General features: G+C 52.8%; 1 protein-coding gene across 3 annotated transcripts; it reads right to left on the bottom strand.

Moving 5' to 3' along the window:
- Nucleotides 1–7562: 7562 nt before the first annotated feature.
- On the bottom strand, nt 7563–14892 carry SERPINF2 (serpin family F member 2). 3 transcript variants are annotated; one of them, XM_059147910.1, is made up of 10 exons: nt 14779–14892; nt 13540–13606; nt 13356–13394; nt 13172–13234; nt 12675–12876; nt 12078–12221; nt 11729–11932; nt 11083–11225; nt 9338–9542; nt 7563–8696 (listed from the first exon to the last, which is right to left on the bottom strand). In XM_059147910.1, the coding sequence occupies exons 2-10, from the start codon at nt 13600–13602 to the stop codon at nt 8284–8286; spliced, it is 1476 nt and encodes a 491-aa protein (XP_059003893.1). In that variant the 5' UTR covers nt 13603–13606; nt 14779–14892; the 3' UTR covers nt 7563–8283. The 3 variants fall into 3 exon arrangements, with proteins under 3 accessions (XP_059003893.1, XP_059003892.1, XP_059003894.1); XM_059147909.1 differs by having other exon boundaries at nt 14732–14874; XM_059147911.1 differs by lacking the exon at nt 14779–14892 and adding an exon at nt 14205–14371.
- Between the last annotated feature and the right edge of the window lie 524 nt (nt 14893–15416).

Raw genomic sequence — 15416 nt, 5'->3', positions numbered from 1 at the left:
CCCCCAGAGGGCACCCTGGCCCACTTGGGTGGGAGACAGGGCTGAGGAACAGTCCTCTGGAGGAAGCCTGGAAAGCAGGCCAGACCAGAGCAAACCCCGCTGCTGTGCTGGGACTCTAGATTTTCCTGGTCCTTGGCTCTGACTCTAACTGGGAGTTGGAGAAGACAATTCTCGTGGCTTTCCTTGGCTGAAAAAGGAAGGGAAGAGATGGAATTGGGATGTCTCTTTGCTTTTTCAGCCCTGGAATTCTGTGATTTCTGAAGATCAGAAAGGGCGGTGGGAAAAATATCTGACCAGAGGAAGAACTGAGCTGTGCTTTAACCATTGGTCCTGAGTGGAGGCTGAGTGTGTGCCTGGCACGGCCTGGGCACTGTACAGGTCACCTTTAGGACAACACCTTGGCCCCACTCACCTGGGATGCTTAGGACCTTGCATCATGGTTGGGAATCTAAAATACTGATGTGTTGGGGCGCCTGGGTGGCTCAGTGGGTTAAAGCCTCTGCCTTCCGCTCAGGTTGTGACCCCAGGGTCCTAGGATGGAGCCCCACATCGGGCTCTCTGCTCGGTGGGGAGCCTGCTTCCCCCTCTCTCTGCCTGCCTCTCTGCCTCCTTGTGATCTCTGTCTGTCAAATAAATAAATAAAATCTTTAAAACAATAAAAAATAGGGGCACCTGGGTGGCTCAATGGATTAAGCCGCTGCCTTCGGCTCAGGTCATGATCTCGGGGTCCTGGGATCGAGTTCCGCGTCGGACTCTCTGCATGGTAGGGAGCCTGCTTCCTCCTCTCTCTATCTCTCTGCCTGCCTCTCTGCCTACTTGTGATCTCTGTCTGTCAAATAAATAAACAAAATCTTAAAAAAAATAAAAAATAAAATAAAATAGTAATGTGGGCGGGGGGCACCAAGGGAGCTGAGTCGGTGAAGTGACTCTCTTCAGCTCAGGTAACGATCCCCAGGTCGGGAGTCTGCTTCTCTTTCTACCTCTCCTCTCTCCCTGCTCATGGGCGCACGCTCTCCCTCTCTCTCAAATAAATAAATAAGTAAATATATATATATATATATATATATATATATATATATATATATATATATATTTTAGATTTTATTTATTTATCTGACAGAGAGAGATCACAAGTAGGCAGAGAGGCAGGCAGAGAGTGAGGGAGACAGGCTCCCTGCTGAGCAGAGAGCCCGATGCAGGACTCGATCCCAGGACGCTGAGATCATGACCTGAGCCGAAGGCAGTGGCTTAACCCACTGAGCCACCCAGGCACCCCAATAAATAAATCTTTAAAAAAAAAAAATGCTGACATGGGAAATAATTAGTGTAACAAAATGCCTTCTAGGCAGATATGAGTGCAGCCCAAAATCCTGTGGTGGCTTGGAGGAGAGCTCAGAGTAGGGCTGGAGAGCGCTCTGGAATATTTAGCTGAAGGAAGAGAAAATTTAGGGAAACATCACCCTGTGTGAGGCTTCAGGGAACAGAACTGGGTAGAAATTCCCAGTGCACAAGATTCAGCTTTATGTAATAAAAAAATGTATCAACACTCAGGGTTCAAGCCTTTTGGGCGCCTGGGTGGCTCAGTGGGTTAAGGCCTCTGCCTTTGGCTCGAGTTGTGATTCCAGGGTCCTGGGATCGAGCCCCACACCAGGCTCTTTGCTTGCCAGGGAGCCTGCTTCCTTCTCTCTGCCTTCCTCTCTGCCTACTTGTGATCTGCATCTGTCAAATAAATAAATAAAATCTTTTTACTTGGGGTGCCTGGGAGGCTTAGTGGGTTAAGCGTCTGCCTTCGGCTCAGGTCATGATCCCAGGGTCCTGGGATCAAGTCCTGTATCCGGCTCCATGCTCAGCAAGGAGTCTGCTTCCCCCTCTCCCTCTGCCTGCCGTTCTGCCTAATGTGCTCTCTCTCTCTCTCTCTGTCAAATAAATAAATAAAATCTTTTAAAAAAATAGAGTACCTTTATGCAAGGCACTAAATAGATATGTGGAGGAGGAGGAAGAGATAGATGAATAAGATTCAGTGTCACACTCCAGAAATTTACTGACCAGTAACAAAGGCTGGTATGAAAACAGATCATTCCACTATAATGTGACATGTTCTATGCCAGCAGTCTCTACAGCCAATACAGTACAATAGCCATTAGTCATGTGGCCACAGAGCCCCCAAAATGTGGCCTGTCTGAGCTGCTCTAAGTGTAAAATACACACCAGACTTTGGATATTTAATATGACAAAAATATTGTAAAGTATCTCAATAATTTTAATGCTGATTATATATACTGGGTTAAATAAAATATATTATTAAAATTAATTTCACCTATTTCTTTTTTAATGTGACTACTAGAAAATCTTCAATCACATATGTAGTTTGCACTATATTTCTATTGGACAACATTGTTCTGTAGGGAATTGTGGTAATGTAGTTGGAATATATGAACCTAAGCTGAATCTTGAAGGATGAATAAGAATGGGTTAAGCTGGGGCGCCTGGGTGGCTCAGTGGGTTAAGCCTCTGCCTTCGGCTAAGGTCATGGTCTCAGGGTCATGGGATTGAGCCTCGCATCAGGCTCTCTGCTCCTCGGGGATCCTGCTTTCTCCTCTCTCTCTCTACCTGCCTCTTTGCCTACTTGGGATCTCTCTGTCAAATAAGTAAATAAAATCTTAAAAAAGAGAGAGAGAGGGACGCCTGGGTGGCTCAGTTGGTTAAGCAGCTGCCTTCTGCTCAGGTCATGATCCCAGCGTCCTGGGATCGAGTCCCACATCGGGCTCCTTGCTCCGCAGGGAGCCTGCTTCTCCCTCTGACTCTGCCTTCCACTCTGTCTGCCTGTGCTCTCTCTCATTATCTCTCTCTCTGACAAATAAATAAATAAAATCTTAAAAAACAAAAAGAGAGAGAGAATGAACTAAGCACAGAGAGGCAGGAAGGGCATAACTATCCATGTGGACAAATTAAAATTGGATCCCTCTCTCACACCATACACAAAAAGTAGCTCTAGCTACATTAGGGATTAAATATGAACAGCAATTTCTGCTTTGGCAGAAACTTTCTTTCTCTTTTAAAAAAATGTTATATATTGATTTGAGAGAGCAGGGAGAGGGACATGCAGACGCTCCACTGAGTAGGGATCCCAACCCAAGGCTAGATTCAAGAATTCTGAGATCATGACCTGAGCCAAAGGCAGACCCCTCAACCAACTGAGCCACCCAAAAGATTGATAAATTTGATACTAAAGTTAAAACCTCATTTTCAGGAAGAGATACTGTTAAAAAAAAAATGTAAACAAAAGCCTTACACTAGGAGAAAATATCTGTTACACAGGTAACTGACAAAAAAGATTTTGAATGCTAATATAGTAAAAAACTATAAATTAATACAAAAAATAAAAACTCAGCAGAAACATAGTCCCAGGTAATTCACAGAAGAATCCTAAGAGGCCAATAGACTTCTGAAAAAAGATGTTTCATCCTTACCGTAATCAGGGGAATGCAAATCAAAACCATAATTTCACGAGCGCATCTCACACTCAGCAGATGGGCAAAATTTAAACATCTGACAAGACCAAGTGTTGGTGAGGGTGTGGACAACCAGGATCCCTCCTGCCCTGCTGGTGAGGAAGTAGGAATGTAAACTGACACAACCACTTCAAAGAAGAATCTGGCACCAAAGGGGAAAGCTGTGCATAACCCTGTGTGCTGGCCTTTGCATTAAAGATGGGTAAACCCAAACCCACAACTCGGCACTTTTACTCCTAAGCGTGTGCGCTGGAAGAACTCCACACGGGTGCACAAAGTATGCGTGTACAAGAATGTTATCGTGGAGGTGGAGAAGTCTTACAGCCCTGAGAAATTGTGCTGGGAAGCCACTTATATCAACACAGATCTGTCTGCTGAGCAATGGCGTTGTGCAGTTGACTACACCTTTCTGTGTGCTCCAGTTATCTCATGGTAGCTTACAGAGAAAGTCATCCCTCCTCCTCCAATTGCCATCAAGGGTGTCCCACTCCTACTGAAGGAGGGGGTTTCCACTGTGTTCTCCATGGGCTCTGCTCCTGCAAGTGGCCACTCTCTTGCCTAATCCCCATATCCCTCTCAAATATCCTCTGTCACTGCCCTCTTTGGGGACACCTTCTCATGCCACATCCCCTAAGGCTACTGCCTGTTTCTCCTGTCTCCTTTCTCACTCTTTCCCAGGAGGGAAAGAGCTAATTATTCTTGTGTTTGTACTGTCTTAGCGCCATTCCCTCCTCAACTGCAATCTTGCCCATCTCTCCACTGAAACCACTGTCTCCAAGTTCGTGGGTGACCTTCATGTTGACTACCGAAAGGACATCTCTTCCCTGGAGAGCAGGCAGTAGAGAGCAGACCATTCCTCCTTTTTGAAACTCTGCCTCTTCATACACTTCCATTTCCTACACTCCTGCCTCACATGCTGCATTTTTTTGTTTTTTGTTGTTTTTTTTGGTCTCCTTTGTCTCCTTTGCTCACTTGATCCTGGGATCTTGTAGATCCTCCATCTACATCCCCTCTTAGATTATTCTACTAGGGATGCCTTGGTGGCTCAGTGGGTTAAGCATCTGCCTTCAGCTCAGGTCATGATCCCAGGTCCGGGGATTGAGTCCCACATTAGGCTCCCTGCTCAGTGGGCAGCCTGATTCTCCCTCTGCCTGCCACTCCCCCTGCTTGTGCTCTCTCACTCTATCTCGGACTCAAAAAAAAAAAAGTTACTTCCACCAGTTCCATCACTTTAAATGCATCTGTATGTTCCCAAATATACACTTCCAGCCCTGACCAAGATATCCAACAGCCTATCTGACAAGTCCATATGGATGTCCAGTAGGTAGGACGAACATACAATTTATCATCCAAACACTCCTCAGAGCAAAACACTACAGCAAACACTACAGACATGACTTGAACTATCCCATGTTGGTCTACATTAGTATGGCATTTCAATCATGACATGTTCAAAATAGAAATCTCCAGTCAGTCGTCAGATCTGTCGCTCAGCCTGGTTCCCATCTCAGTGAAACCCATTTTCTCAAAAAAAAAAAAAAAAAAAAAAATCCAGAAATCTGAACCATAAACCCCATGAGCCTTGAGCCTTTCCTTTCCCTCATGTCCTGTACAATCTACCCACAAACTCTATAGCACCACCTGCAAAATATTTCTGCATGCTGACCCCTTTCTTCCATTTTCACAGTCAACACCCTGGGCCACACTGCCTGTCTCTTGCCTGCTAACCCACGGTTGTCCCTCTACATTTTGTTCTCCACCCAGCAGCCAAGCAAGTCTTCTAGGGCTTAGATCAGACCGTGGTACCCCTCAGTTAAAAGTTTTCCACAGTGAGGGGCGCCTGGGTGGCTCAGTTGGTTATAGCCTCTGCCTTCCACTCAGGTCATGATCCTGGGGTCCTGGGATGAAGCCCCGCATCTGGCTCTCTGCTCAGTGGGGAGCCTGCCTCCCCCCTCCCTCTCTCTGCCTGCCTCTGTCTACTTGTGATCTCTCTCTCTCTGTCAAATAAATAAATAAAATCTTTTTTTTTTTTAAAGTTTTCCACAGTGAATAGATTATTGCCATCCACAACCCAGATGAAGGTCACAAACATGAGGTTGAAAGAAAGAAGCCAGACCCAAGAGAGCAGACTGTATGATTCCGTTACATGGAGTTCAGAAACAGGAAAGAGCAATCTGTTGTTAGAAGTCAGGAGAGTGGGGCGCCTGGGTGGCTCAGTGGGTTAGGGCCTCTGCCTTCAGCTCAGGTCATGGTCCCAGGGTCCTGGGATCGAGCCCCACATCGGGCTCTCTGCTCAGTGGGGAGCCTGCTTCCTCCTCTCTCTGCCTGCTTCTCTGCCTGCTTGTGATCTCTCTCTGTCAAATACATAAATAAAATCTTAAAAAAAAAAAAAAAAGAAGAAGAAGAAGAAGAATTCAGGAGAGTGAGGGCGCCTGGACAGCTCAGTCAGTTAAGCATCTGCCTTCAGCTCAGGTCATGATCCCAGGGTCTTGGAATCGAGCCCTGTGTTGGGCTCCCTGCTCAGCAGGGAACCTGCTGCTTCTCCTGTTTGTGCTCTCTCTCGCTCACTCTCTCTCAAATAAATAAATAAAATATTAAAAAAAAAAAAAGTCAGGAGAAAGTACGATTTCCTGATGAGGGTGCTGGTTGCACAGGGATATATGATTCATGAGAAAATTCATTAATTCCTGTATGGTTCTGACTTATGTGCTTTGCATACTATATTTCAACAGAAGATGTCAATTTGTGTCCTGTCTAGCCCCTTCTACCACTAGATTTAGGCTGTGGGGGGCAGGGAGAGGGGGAGGAGGGATCGTGTCTGCTTGCTCACAGCCACATCCCCAGAGCCTAACACACTGCTGGGCACAGGGGCTCTGATAAGGACTTGCAGGGAGATGCAGATGAGAGCCAGCCAGACCAGCAGCAGGAAGAACCTAGGAGGCAAGGGCAGTGACCCTTGGGCGTGACGACTAGATCCAGGGCCTACAGCCAGGATGGAGAAGAGAGAGCTGAGAAAGATTTTGCAGGTAAAATTAAGTTGGTGCCTTGCTAAATTTAACTTTCCAATTACTTCTTACTCCATTTTTTAAAAAAGATTTTATTTATTTATTTATTTATTTGGCAGAGAGAGATATAGTGAGGGAGGGAATGCAAGCGGGGGGGAGTGAGAGAGGGAGAAGCAGGCTCCCTGCTGAGCAGGAAGCCTGATGTGAGGCTAGATCCCAGAGTGGGCTCTAGGCTGAGGTCAGATGCTTAACTGATTGAGCCATCCAGGTGCCTCTACTTCCTACTCCTGATTCAAGTCTCTGCTCCCACACCACCTCCTCAGGGAAGACTTCCCTGCTTTACTTCCCACAGTGCTTCCCACCCTCTGCCTCACCATCGATTTCACTTGTTCTGTGTATTACCTCTCCCCACATGGCTGGGCTGTAGGAAGCAGGAGTCCACCCCAGGCCCTTGCTCTTGACCATTGCCCTTCAGGGTCTTGGGTAGCTGCAGCCACAGGGACACCCCGCACTCACAGACAAGGGCCCACACACGTGGACACCCATGCTGCCCCCACCCCAGGGGGCCCAGGGCAAGTCCAGCCACCTCCCCCAAATCCTTAGGCGCTGACAGCCTCCTGCTGGAGCCACTGCTCCCGGCAGCCTGCCCCCCGGCTGGCGGGCGCCTGCGCCTGGCAAAAGGACTGGCATGTAATTAGAAACTCCACGGGCTCCCTAATTGCCAGTTTTCTCCCAAAGCGGGAGGCCAGCGCTATTCTGAGCCACCCCTGTTGCTGGCGGCTTGAGGCCTCTAGAGAGGAGCCGGCCGAGAGCAGAGCCAGGCTGGCGTGGAGGTGGCTGTGGAGAGGGCTGGCGAGGCCAGAGGGGACTGTGCTGAGACAGGCTGGCAAGTGGCCGAGAACAGAGAACAGACGTGGCAGAGAGGGCTGCCTGCTGTCCCAGCCCAGGCCCAGCGTGGTGCTCTGTGCAGCCAGTGACCTCCTCCTGCCTTCCTCAGGGACCCCCCTGCCCCCGTGTGTGCCCAGAATAGTGACCTCAAAGCAGCCAGGGCCATTCATTCTTTATTCAGATGTCATAAAAATCACTACAAAAACTTTACAAAAGAGCCCGAGGGAACTATTGGCCTCCCGTCCCGCCTCAGCCCCTGAGACACCTGGGCAGTGGAAGAAGAGGAGAGAGGAGGAAGGGAGAGTCCTGGCAATGTCGGTATCTCCTAGGAGCAGCGGGGCGTCTGTGGTGACAGGAGCATCAGGGCAGGTGGAGGCTGCAGGGCCAGGGGCGGTTATGGCAGAAGTGCCTATATGGAAGGCTAGGCCCCCACCCACAGAGCCAGACAGGGCTCCACGGCTGGGGGCCTAACTCTCCTCTCCCCAGCCAAGGTATCCAATCCCTCCTGTGCCCCCTTCTCTGGTAAAAAAACGTGGAAGTGCCCCAGCCAGCTTTGGGAAAGACCTTCCTACCTTCCTGACAAGAGTGGACCTACAGCTGTCCCTTTGCCCAAGCTCCAAACAAGGACAACATTTGAGCCACTTTGGAAGAAAGGATGTGGGGTCCAGACCCGTTATTCCTGGAGTCCTGCCCTCGACCTGGCCCCACCCACCCCAAACTCCCCGGGAGAGGAGAGGAGACCGGAGAAGATGACTCCCTCTCCGCTCCCAGACTGCCCACCCAGGCCCCTGCTGTAATCCCACCAAGCCGTCTGGAAAGAGTCCCAGGAGTGGAGAGGCTGTTTCAGGCAGGGACTCAGGATGCTGGCAGCTGGCCTCTCACTTGGGGCAATTAAGTTGGGGGTAGTCCTCCTCTGAGGGGGGAGCAAGTTTCAAGTCAGGACCGAAGGGCTTGTCTCCGCGGGGGAAGGCTTTCTGATTCTGGAAGTAGTCCCTGTCATCCGGCGAATCCTGCTGCTCCTTGCGCTCCCACTCCGCGCTGGGGTTGGGGTTCCTCACACTGCCCACGAAGAGGGGCAGGCTGGTTGTGTCCTCAAGGATGAAGAAGAGAAAGGGGCGGTTCACGCTGAAGGAGGAGAGAGACATGCGGGACATGGCCGTACCGGTAGCGGCGGCCGCCTCCACGCCAGCCTCGCTGAGCTCCAGCGTGGACCGATGCTGCACGCTGGTTACCACCAGCCTCTGGTCAGAGATCCCACGCAGGTCTGGGGCCTGGAACAGTTCCTGCAGGCCTGCCCAGGATAGGAGGTGACAGGTCAAAGCTGCCTTCTGCCCCACAAGCTGCCCAGACCTGCCTGGGACGATATTTGGCATTCTGGCCAAGGGACTAGTCCAACCCACAGATCCCTGCTTAACTCTTACCTAACCTCCAAGTATCAGCTTCAAGGTCACTTCCTCCAGGAAGCCCTTCCCAATCCCCTACCCCAAAGTCGGGAGGGGAGCCTTTTCTCCAGTGAAGGGGAGAGAAGCCCTCTGTCTTATCCCTTATGCTGAACTGTAAATACCTGATTCCTTATCTGCCCACTTGCACGTGACTCAGTCTTGTCAGCTGGGGACACCCAGTGTCTAGCGCAGCGCCCCTGCAGGACAGCCGACAAGACCCACATGCTACCCAGGCTCTGGAGTCTGCAAAGTTCACTCTTGGATGGAACAGGCTGTCATTCCCTGGGGCACCCCAGCTCAGCCCAGGAAAGAGAGTCCTGTGGGTTGGGGGGGGGGGAGGTCCTAGGAAGCCCTCTGACCTCCCAAAGCTCCAGAAAAGGCCAGGACACCAGTCTTCTCTGACTCGGATCCACAGCCAGCAAGGGGGCTCCCTGCTCACTCGCTCTGCCTAGCCTGACCCAGAGGGCGGTCCCCTGCCCAGCCTCCTTACCCAGCCGGCTGAGGGTGGCCACCAGGTCCAGCTGATAGTTGAGATGCAGCCTGGGAAGCCGGACCTTGGTGGGTTTTTCTCGAAGTAAGGGCTGGTGCAGGATGTCCCAGCTCAGGTTGGCCAGCACTTGGGACACGTTCCACTCAAATTGGGTGGGCATAATGACCACAAAGCTCATGTTGTTCTTAAACGGAAAATGAGCCACCTACCAAGGCGGAAAGGAGACCATGTGAGAACAGGAAAGTGCCCAGACCAGCTGGGGTCTGGGTCAGTGTTCGCTTCAGAGACAGATGGACCAGGGCCATCTTCTCAGGTGTGTGTCTGGGCTCCCCAAGCCTCTACTTCCTCACCCATGAAGTCGAGTCATACTACTTGCTCACATGGCAGGCAGACCTGTGACACTCCAGTGGAGTATCAACACATCGGCTCAAAAAACGGGGACTTCCTCTTCCTTCATCTGTTACCAGCTGGCCCTGTGATTTGGGTCAAGAAATCCCCTCGGTGTCTCAGATTCAGACCACTCCAGGTTCTGCTGGGGAGCCACTGCAAAGGGTGGTTCTCTCCACACCACACCCCTCAGTAGTGACTCTGCCCCACTGTATGTAAGACTGCGCTATGAGGTAATTTCACATGAATGGGGCTCCTGCAGCTACGTAAGTATGAGAAGCACTGGGCTCCATGATTCCTGACAGCTGCAGATTCTTTGGTCTCTAGACAGAGCAGCCAGGCAGCAGAACCCCTGGGTTGGCGGAGGGGGAAGGGGGAGCCCCACATCTCACTGCCTGGGTCTGCCTGCAGAGGGTGTGAAGAAGAGGGCTGAGGCCAGGACCCAAGAGACAGTGGGCAGGACACAGTCTGGCAGGAGCTGCCTATCAGGGTGGAAGGGAGAGAAAAGGGATGCTACTCCAAGGGCCTGCGCTGCCCACAGCCCCTCTCAGGAGAGCTACAGAAGGCTGAGGCCTGTGGCATGCTGCCTTGGGAAATTAACCAACATGGCCGCCTCTGCCACAGCTGACTGGCCCAGGGATCCCCACTCAAGCTGAGAGGACCACACTGTGGCCAGAAGCAAGGGAGGCCTTCCCTTAGACAAGTCTCACATAGCGCTCTATCCAATCAGAATGTTCCAGAAGGATATGGACACATCCATCTCAACCAGATCCTCCCTTCTAAGAAGAACTGTGACAGGTCACAGAGCCCAGGCTCAGGCATGCCTTGGCCTGAGTGGCTCTGTAGCCATTGGGTGGCTTCCTCTGCAGCCCCACCAACCCATGGACCCTGGTAACAAACCCCTATAACCAAAGATCACCTGGTTCTCCATTGGGGCCCCTCTTCAAAGAACACTCCCTCACCGCTGGATCTAAAATACCTTCCCCAGTCACTAAATGATCACTTTCTTTTTTCCCCCATAGCACATACCCTATCTGAAATGATCCTGTGATTTAGGTTCATTTGTATACTTTCCTTTCCTGTTGAGAGCAGGGACCTGGTCTCCCACGTGCTAGTGAGTTCCCATGTCTAGGACAGTATCTGGCACACAGCAAATGCCCAGTATCGTTTTATGAGCTTCATGAACTTCCAAGAGCCTGGAAGCTCAGTCCCCCAGGTTGGGGGGGGGGGGCTTCCAGAGCCACCTGTATCAGGGACATGACTGCAGGGAAGGCAGGGCACACCCCCCTTCACCCCTGTGCCTGCCCACAGCCCACCCCTCCCTACACCACCTCCCAGCCTGGACAATCAGGGCTGACCTGTATCTCGGGCTGCTCCAGCAGGAACCAACGCAGGGGGTACGTGTGGGCATGCATCATGTCCACAGGCACTGTGAACTGCTCGTTCAGGTGGAAACTGTCTCTCTGGGTGAGACTTGGATCAAACTTGCTCCTCCAGAAACCTAGATCCAGCAGAAGGCAGGGGCCATGTAGACCCAGGCAGGGGGAGGTTCTCTACCACCCATCTCTTCTCTGTCCCACCCAGAACCCATTCAAAGGACAAAAGGTAGAGGTCAAAACCCCAAGGGGCACTGTGCCAGGTGACACTCAGTTGATCTGAGGTTTCTTCCCTGCAGCATTTTTGAAATCTGGGCTTGCTTTTTTCTTGTGCCCCGCCATGCTCCCAGGAGCACCCCCCATCTCCCCACCAACTCAGTTTCCTCCTAGGGTTCTCTCTTTACAACAGCCTCATCCAATTCCTGGGGCCCCTCCTTGGCACACTGTTACCTGTTTCCTACCCTCCCCCAAGCCACAACCCGAAGAGCTCCCTGCCTCGTGGCCCAGCCCTGAGGAGAAAGAGAGACTCTCAGAACAAAGGTTTCTTCACAGCCCGGTTCAGCCTATGGGGCAGGAATAGGGGCAGCCTATGGGGCAGGTGGGGGACCTGGGGAGAGGAGGAACGCACTCTGAAAGTGGATGGCATTGAGCAGAAGCAACACTGTGTCATCTGGCAGCTCAGAGAGGAAATCCTCAATCTTCCCTTCTGTAGCCTCCTTCACCCATTGGTTGATGTTCAGCAGATCATCCCCCTTCCTACCCGTCAGGCTCACGGGCTTTGCACCAAACAGCTGTTCTGATTGTTCCAGAAAATCCTCTTTGATGGGAAATCCTATGCAGAAGGGGCCACAAGTTGTTCCCAGGGGCTTGAGTTCCAGAGCCACCAATCCTCAGACTGGCGACCTGAGGCCAACCCCATCCCCATCACCCCTGTCCACCCAAGAGCATTATAGGGAGATCCAAGCACCAACACCTACCTTTCTGCAGGTACATTCTGGCAGCCAATCGGAATGCCCCAGGGCCCAGGTCCTGGCAAAGGTGGCTCAGTAGGTGAGGGAGGCAGGGCCCTGAGTCCACATGCAGCACCTGCTCTAACCTCCGCAGTGTCTGGTTCTGAGCACCTGGAGGGGACCACATTGGCTGTGGCCCAGGCTGCCGGCTCTTTCCCGGCCCTGCTGTGCACTCCAGTCCCTGTTGAATGCCCGTGGTGCACAGGCATTCACCTCTCGCATCCACTGAACACCCCCAAGTTCCACCTTCATCTCTGCTGCTGGCTATCTTGGGTGACCTCACCCCGTCCAAGTTGTTTTCCCTCCCTGGACCTCGGTTTCCCACAGTGAGAGCCTCCGGTCCGGCGAAGACAGTGGAGCTACATAAAAATCACCAGAAGCTTATACTTAGGTCCCATACCCAGGGATCTGACTCAAGGAATCTGGAGGTGTGCCCAGGAATCTGCCTTTTTACCAAACAGCCAAGTGCCCCCAATGAAGGAAGCACCCACTAGTAAACTGTGGAGTAGTGAGTTCCTACTGGCCTCTCAGCTCTGCTGGTCTAGACAGACGATGCTACGGTACCTAGTGCCAGGTGAGACAGGGCCAGGGCCACACTCAGAGGCGACAGGATGAGGTTGGGGCTGGTGGACCTTTGGGCGACCAGGGAGAACAGGTCTGTGGTGAAGGCCATCATGGCCTGGGCCAACCTGCGGGTCTGCTCCGGAGTTGGGGCCCCCTTGCAGTCCCTTTGGGACTTCTTCAGGGCAGTATGGCCATGGGCCTCCTACAAGGACAGATCAGGGGTCAAGAGGGTTAAGGAGTCAGCTCTGTGTGAAGGATCCCTTTCGGAGTCCCTGTGCCTGAGAACAGCAGGGCCTTGTCTCAGTCCTGACGAGAGAGGGACGAGGAAGGGTCACACAAAGGCCTGATAGAGACCGGGTCCTTCCCTCTGGTGCCTCCCACCCTCGGTCTTCTGGGCTCCGCCTCATGGCCCCGCCCCCCGGTTCCCTCGCCCCTTGATGATTGGCCCTCCTCCCTCGGACCCCGCCCACCCTTCCCCCAGCCCCACCTGGTTGTACCTGGTTGCCCAACTTGAGGAGGGTAAGCGGGGGCAGCTTTTCCTGGGTCTGCCCGCTCATTAGCTGAAGAAGGGAGGAAGCAAATGGAGCGTGACCCTTCCCACAGGTTCCCCCACCCTTGCGGGAGCCACAGGTGAGGCCCCTCGGGGCCTTCCTCCCCTTCATGCCTCTCCCTCCCCAGTACCTGCTGGTCCAAGGGCTCCATGGCACTGGCAGGAGAGAACTGTTGAGAAAAGGATGAAGAGAGGAGAGGGAACCCCCTTAGAGCCAAACCTTCCCCTGATTCAGCCCCCTCCTTTTCCTGCCCAGACCCCTGGCGCTTCCCCCACCTGACTCCCGGCCCCACCCAGACCCAGGCCCAGGCTCACCACCACACTGGAACCGGGGAGGCAGGACAAGCTGAGCACCAGGAGCCCCCAGAGCAGCGCCATGTTCCTGTGCGGGACAGGAAGCCACTGTTCCCACCTGGCGGCACTTCCGCGTGGGATCGCACTCCCCACGCTGCCTGGCTTGGCAGATCCTGAGCCTCCACTGCTGAGGGGACACCCAGCTACTGCCAGCACACCCCCAAACACCAGTGGTGGTTCCCATCTCTGTGGCATGGGATGTCCCCCTGAATTGCTTTTAACCCCTCTGTATTTTCCAGTTTTTCACATTTGGGGCACTGAAAATGGTTTGGCTCATAGGGGAAATAGCAAAACAAAAGAAATCCTCATTCTTCAAGGCCTGGCCTTTTGAGTCCCACCTGGATTGGAATCCAGACTCTGTCTCTTCCCAGAGGACCTTAGATAATTTCCCTTAACTCCTCTGGACTCTGCCTTTTCTTGTAAAATGGTAGCAAAAGTCCCTACCTCCTCCCATGGTATATTGTGAGGACCAGAATAAGACAGTCTTTGTGAGCCTTGATTACAATGCCTGGCACTCAGTAATAGGGCTGTTGTCCGCCTAGCCCAAGGCCCCTCCTCTGGGAAGCCTCCCCCAAAGCCTCCTGTATACTGGGGCTCCTATCCAACCTGCTGTCCACAGGGCCCACCTTTTCTCGCTGGTCTGGTCTTGACCACAAGGGTGGACAGGCCTGAGTCCCTGAAGTCTCAGCGGGGTTGGTGGGGTAGGCTGGAGAGCAGCATTGTTGACCCAGCCAGAGAGCCCAATGAATGGCTCTGGACAAAGCCACCTTTGGACTTATGGGAAACACAGGCCTTGGCCCCCAACTCTGTCCAGGTCGGCTCCGGGAAGCCAGGCTGGCAGGTGGAGATGGGCAGGTCTTGGTCTGGCCTCAGAGCAGGTCCCACACACTCCAACCCCGCCTCCATCTCAGGGCCAGTCCTTCCAAGGGATTCTTCTATCATCCCTGGCCCCACCCCCATCACAGGGCCCCTGACCTCCAACCTGGGCTTTTGAATTGTTTTGTCAAGAAAAGTCCTCCGGTTTTTCAAGTCCCAGGGGGAGTCCTGCCAGAAACCCCACCTTGGCTCCTCATCCCCCCCAGGAGGCTGGGAAATGAGAAGCCTTCTGAATCAATTCACTCCAGGCCCCCTCAGCCAGGACAGCAGCTCTTACCTCCTCTCCTGCCCAAACAGCAGGCCAAGCCACCCCTCCCCTTGTACCTCCGCAGGCTCCTCGCTGCTGCACACGATGTACTCCTCTCTGGCCCCACTTGGGTACTCCCCACACTTTGCTCAGGCTCCAGTCAGCCTAGCTGAGCCCTCCCCTCCCACCGGGACCTTTGCTCTCAGCCAACCCCTGTTCAGATTGCTTTCTCTTCTGGTAAATATTGACCTGCACATCCGGTTAAACATTGATATTGGGGCCGGAAGCCCCATTCCCACCAAGGCATCTAATCCTGAGACAGCTACCTGGAGGCCCTGTGGATTTGGGTCCCCCTTCCTTCCCCCCAAGCCTGGAGAAAGGAGGTTCAGGAAAGTTGAGGAGAATGTTCTCATCTGTAGAGCAGATCCAGGAAGGACAGGGGCCTCCCAGCAACCCCACTCTAGTCAGTTAGAGAGGCTATGTGACATGCCCAAGGACAGAGCTGGGCTCAGGGTCACATCCAGCTTCCCACTTCCAACCTCCTTTCCTCTCCCCCATCCTGAGGGGAAGGAAAGGGAGGCCACAGGAGCCTACGTGGAGAACCCAAGATAGGATGCCCATCCCCAGGCCTTACAAGCCCAGGATCCTGATTGGCTGCCTTTAGATTAGATCTGGAAGGGGTGGGGAGAGGAGAGAGAGCCTCAGCCCCAGCCAG

The sequence above is a fragment of the Mustela lutreola genome, chromosome 15 (assembly GCF_030435805.1).
Source record: "Mustela lutreola isolate mMusLut2 chromosome 15, mMusLut2.pri, whole genome shotgun sequence".
Classification (NCBI taxonomy): domain Eukaryota; kingdom Metazoa; phylum Chordata; class Mammalia; order Carnivora; family Mustelidae; genus Mustela; species Mustela lutreola.
Note: the sequence above shows the minus strand (reverse complement) of the source record. Positions and strands in the feature narration are given on the sequence as shown.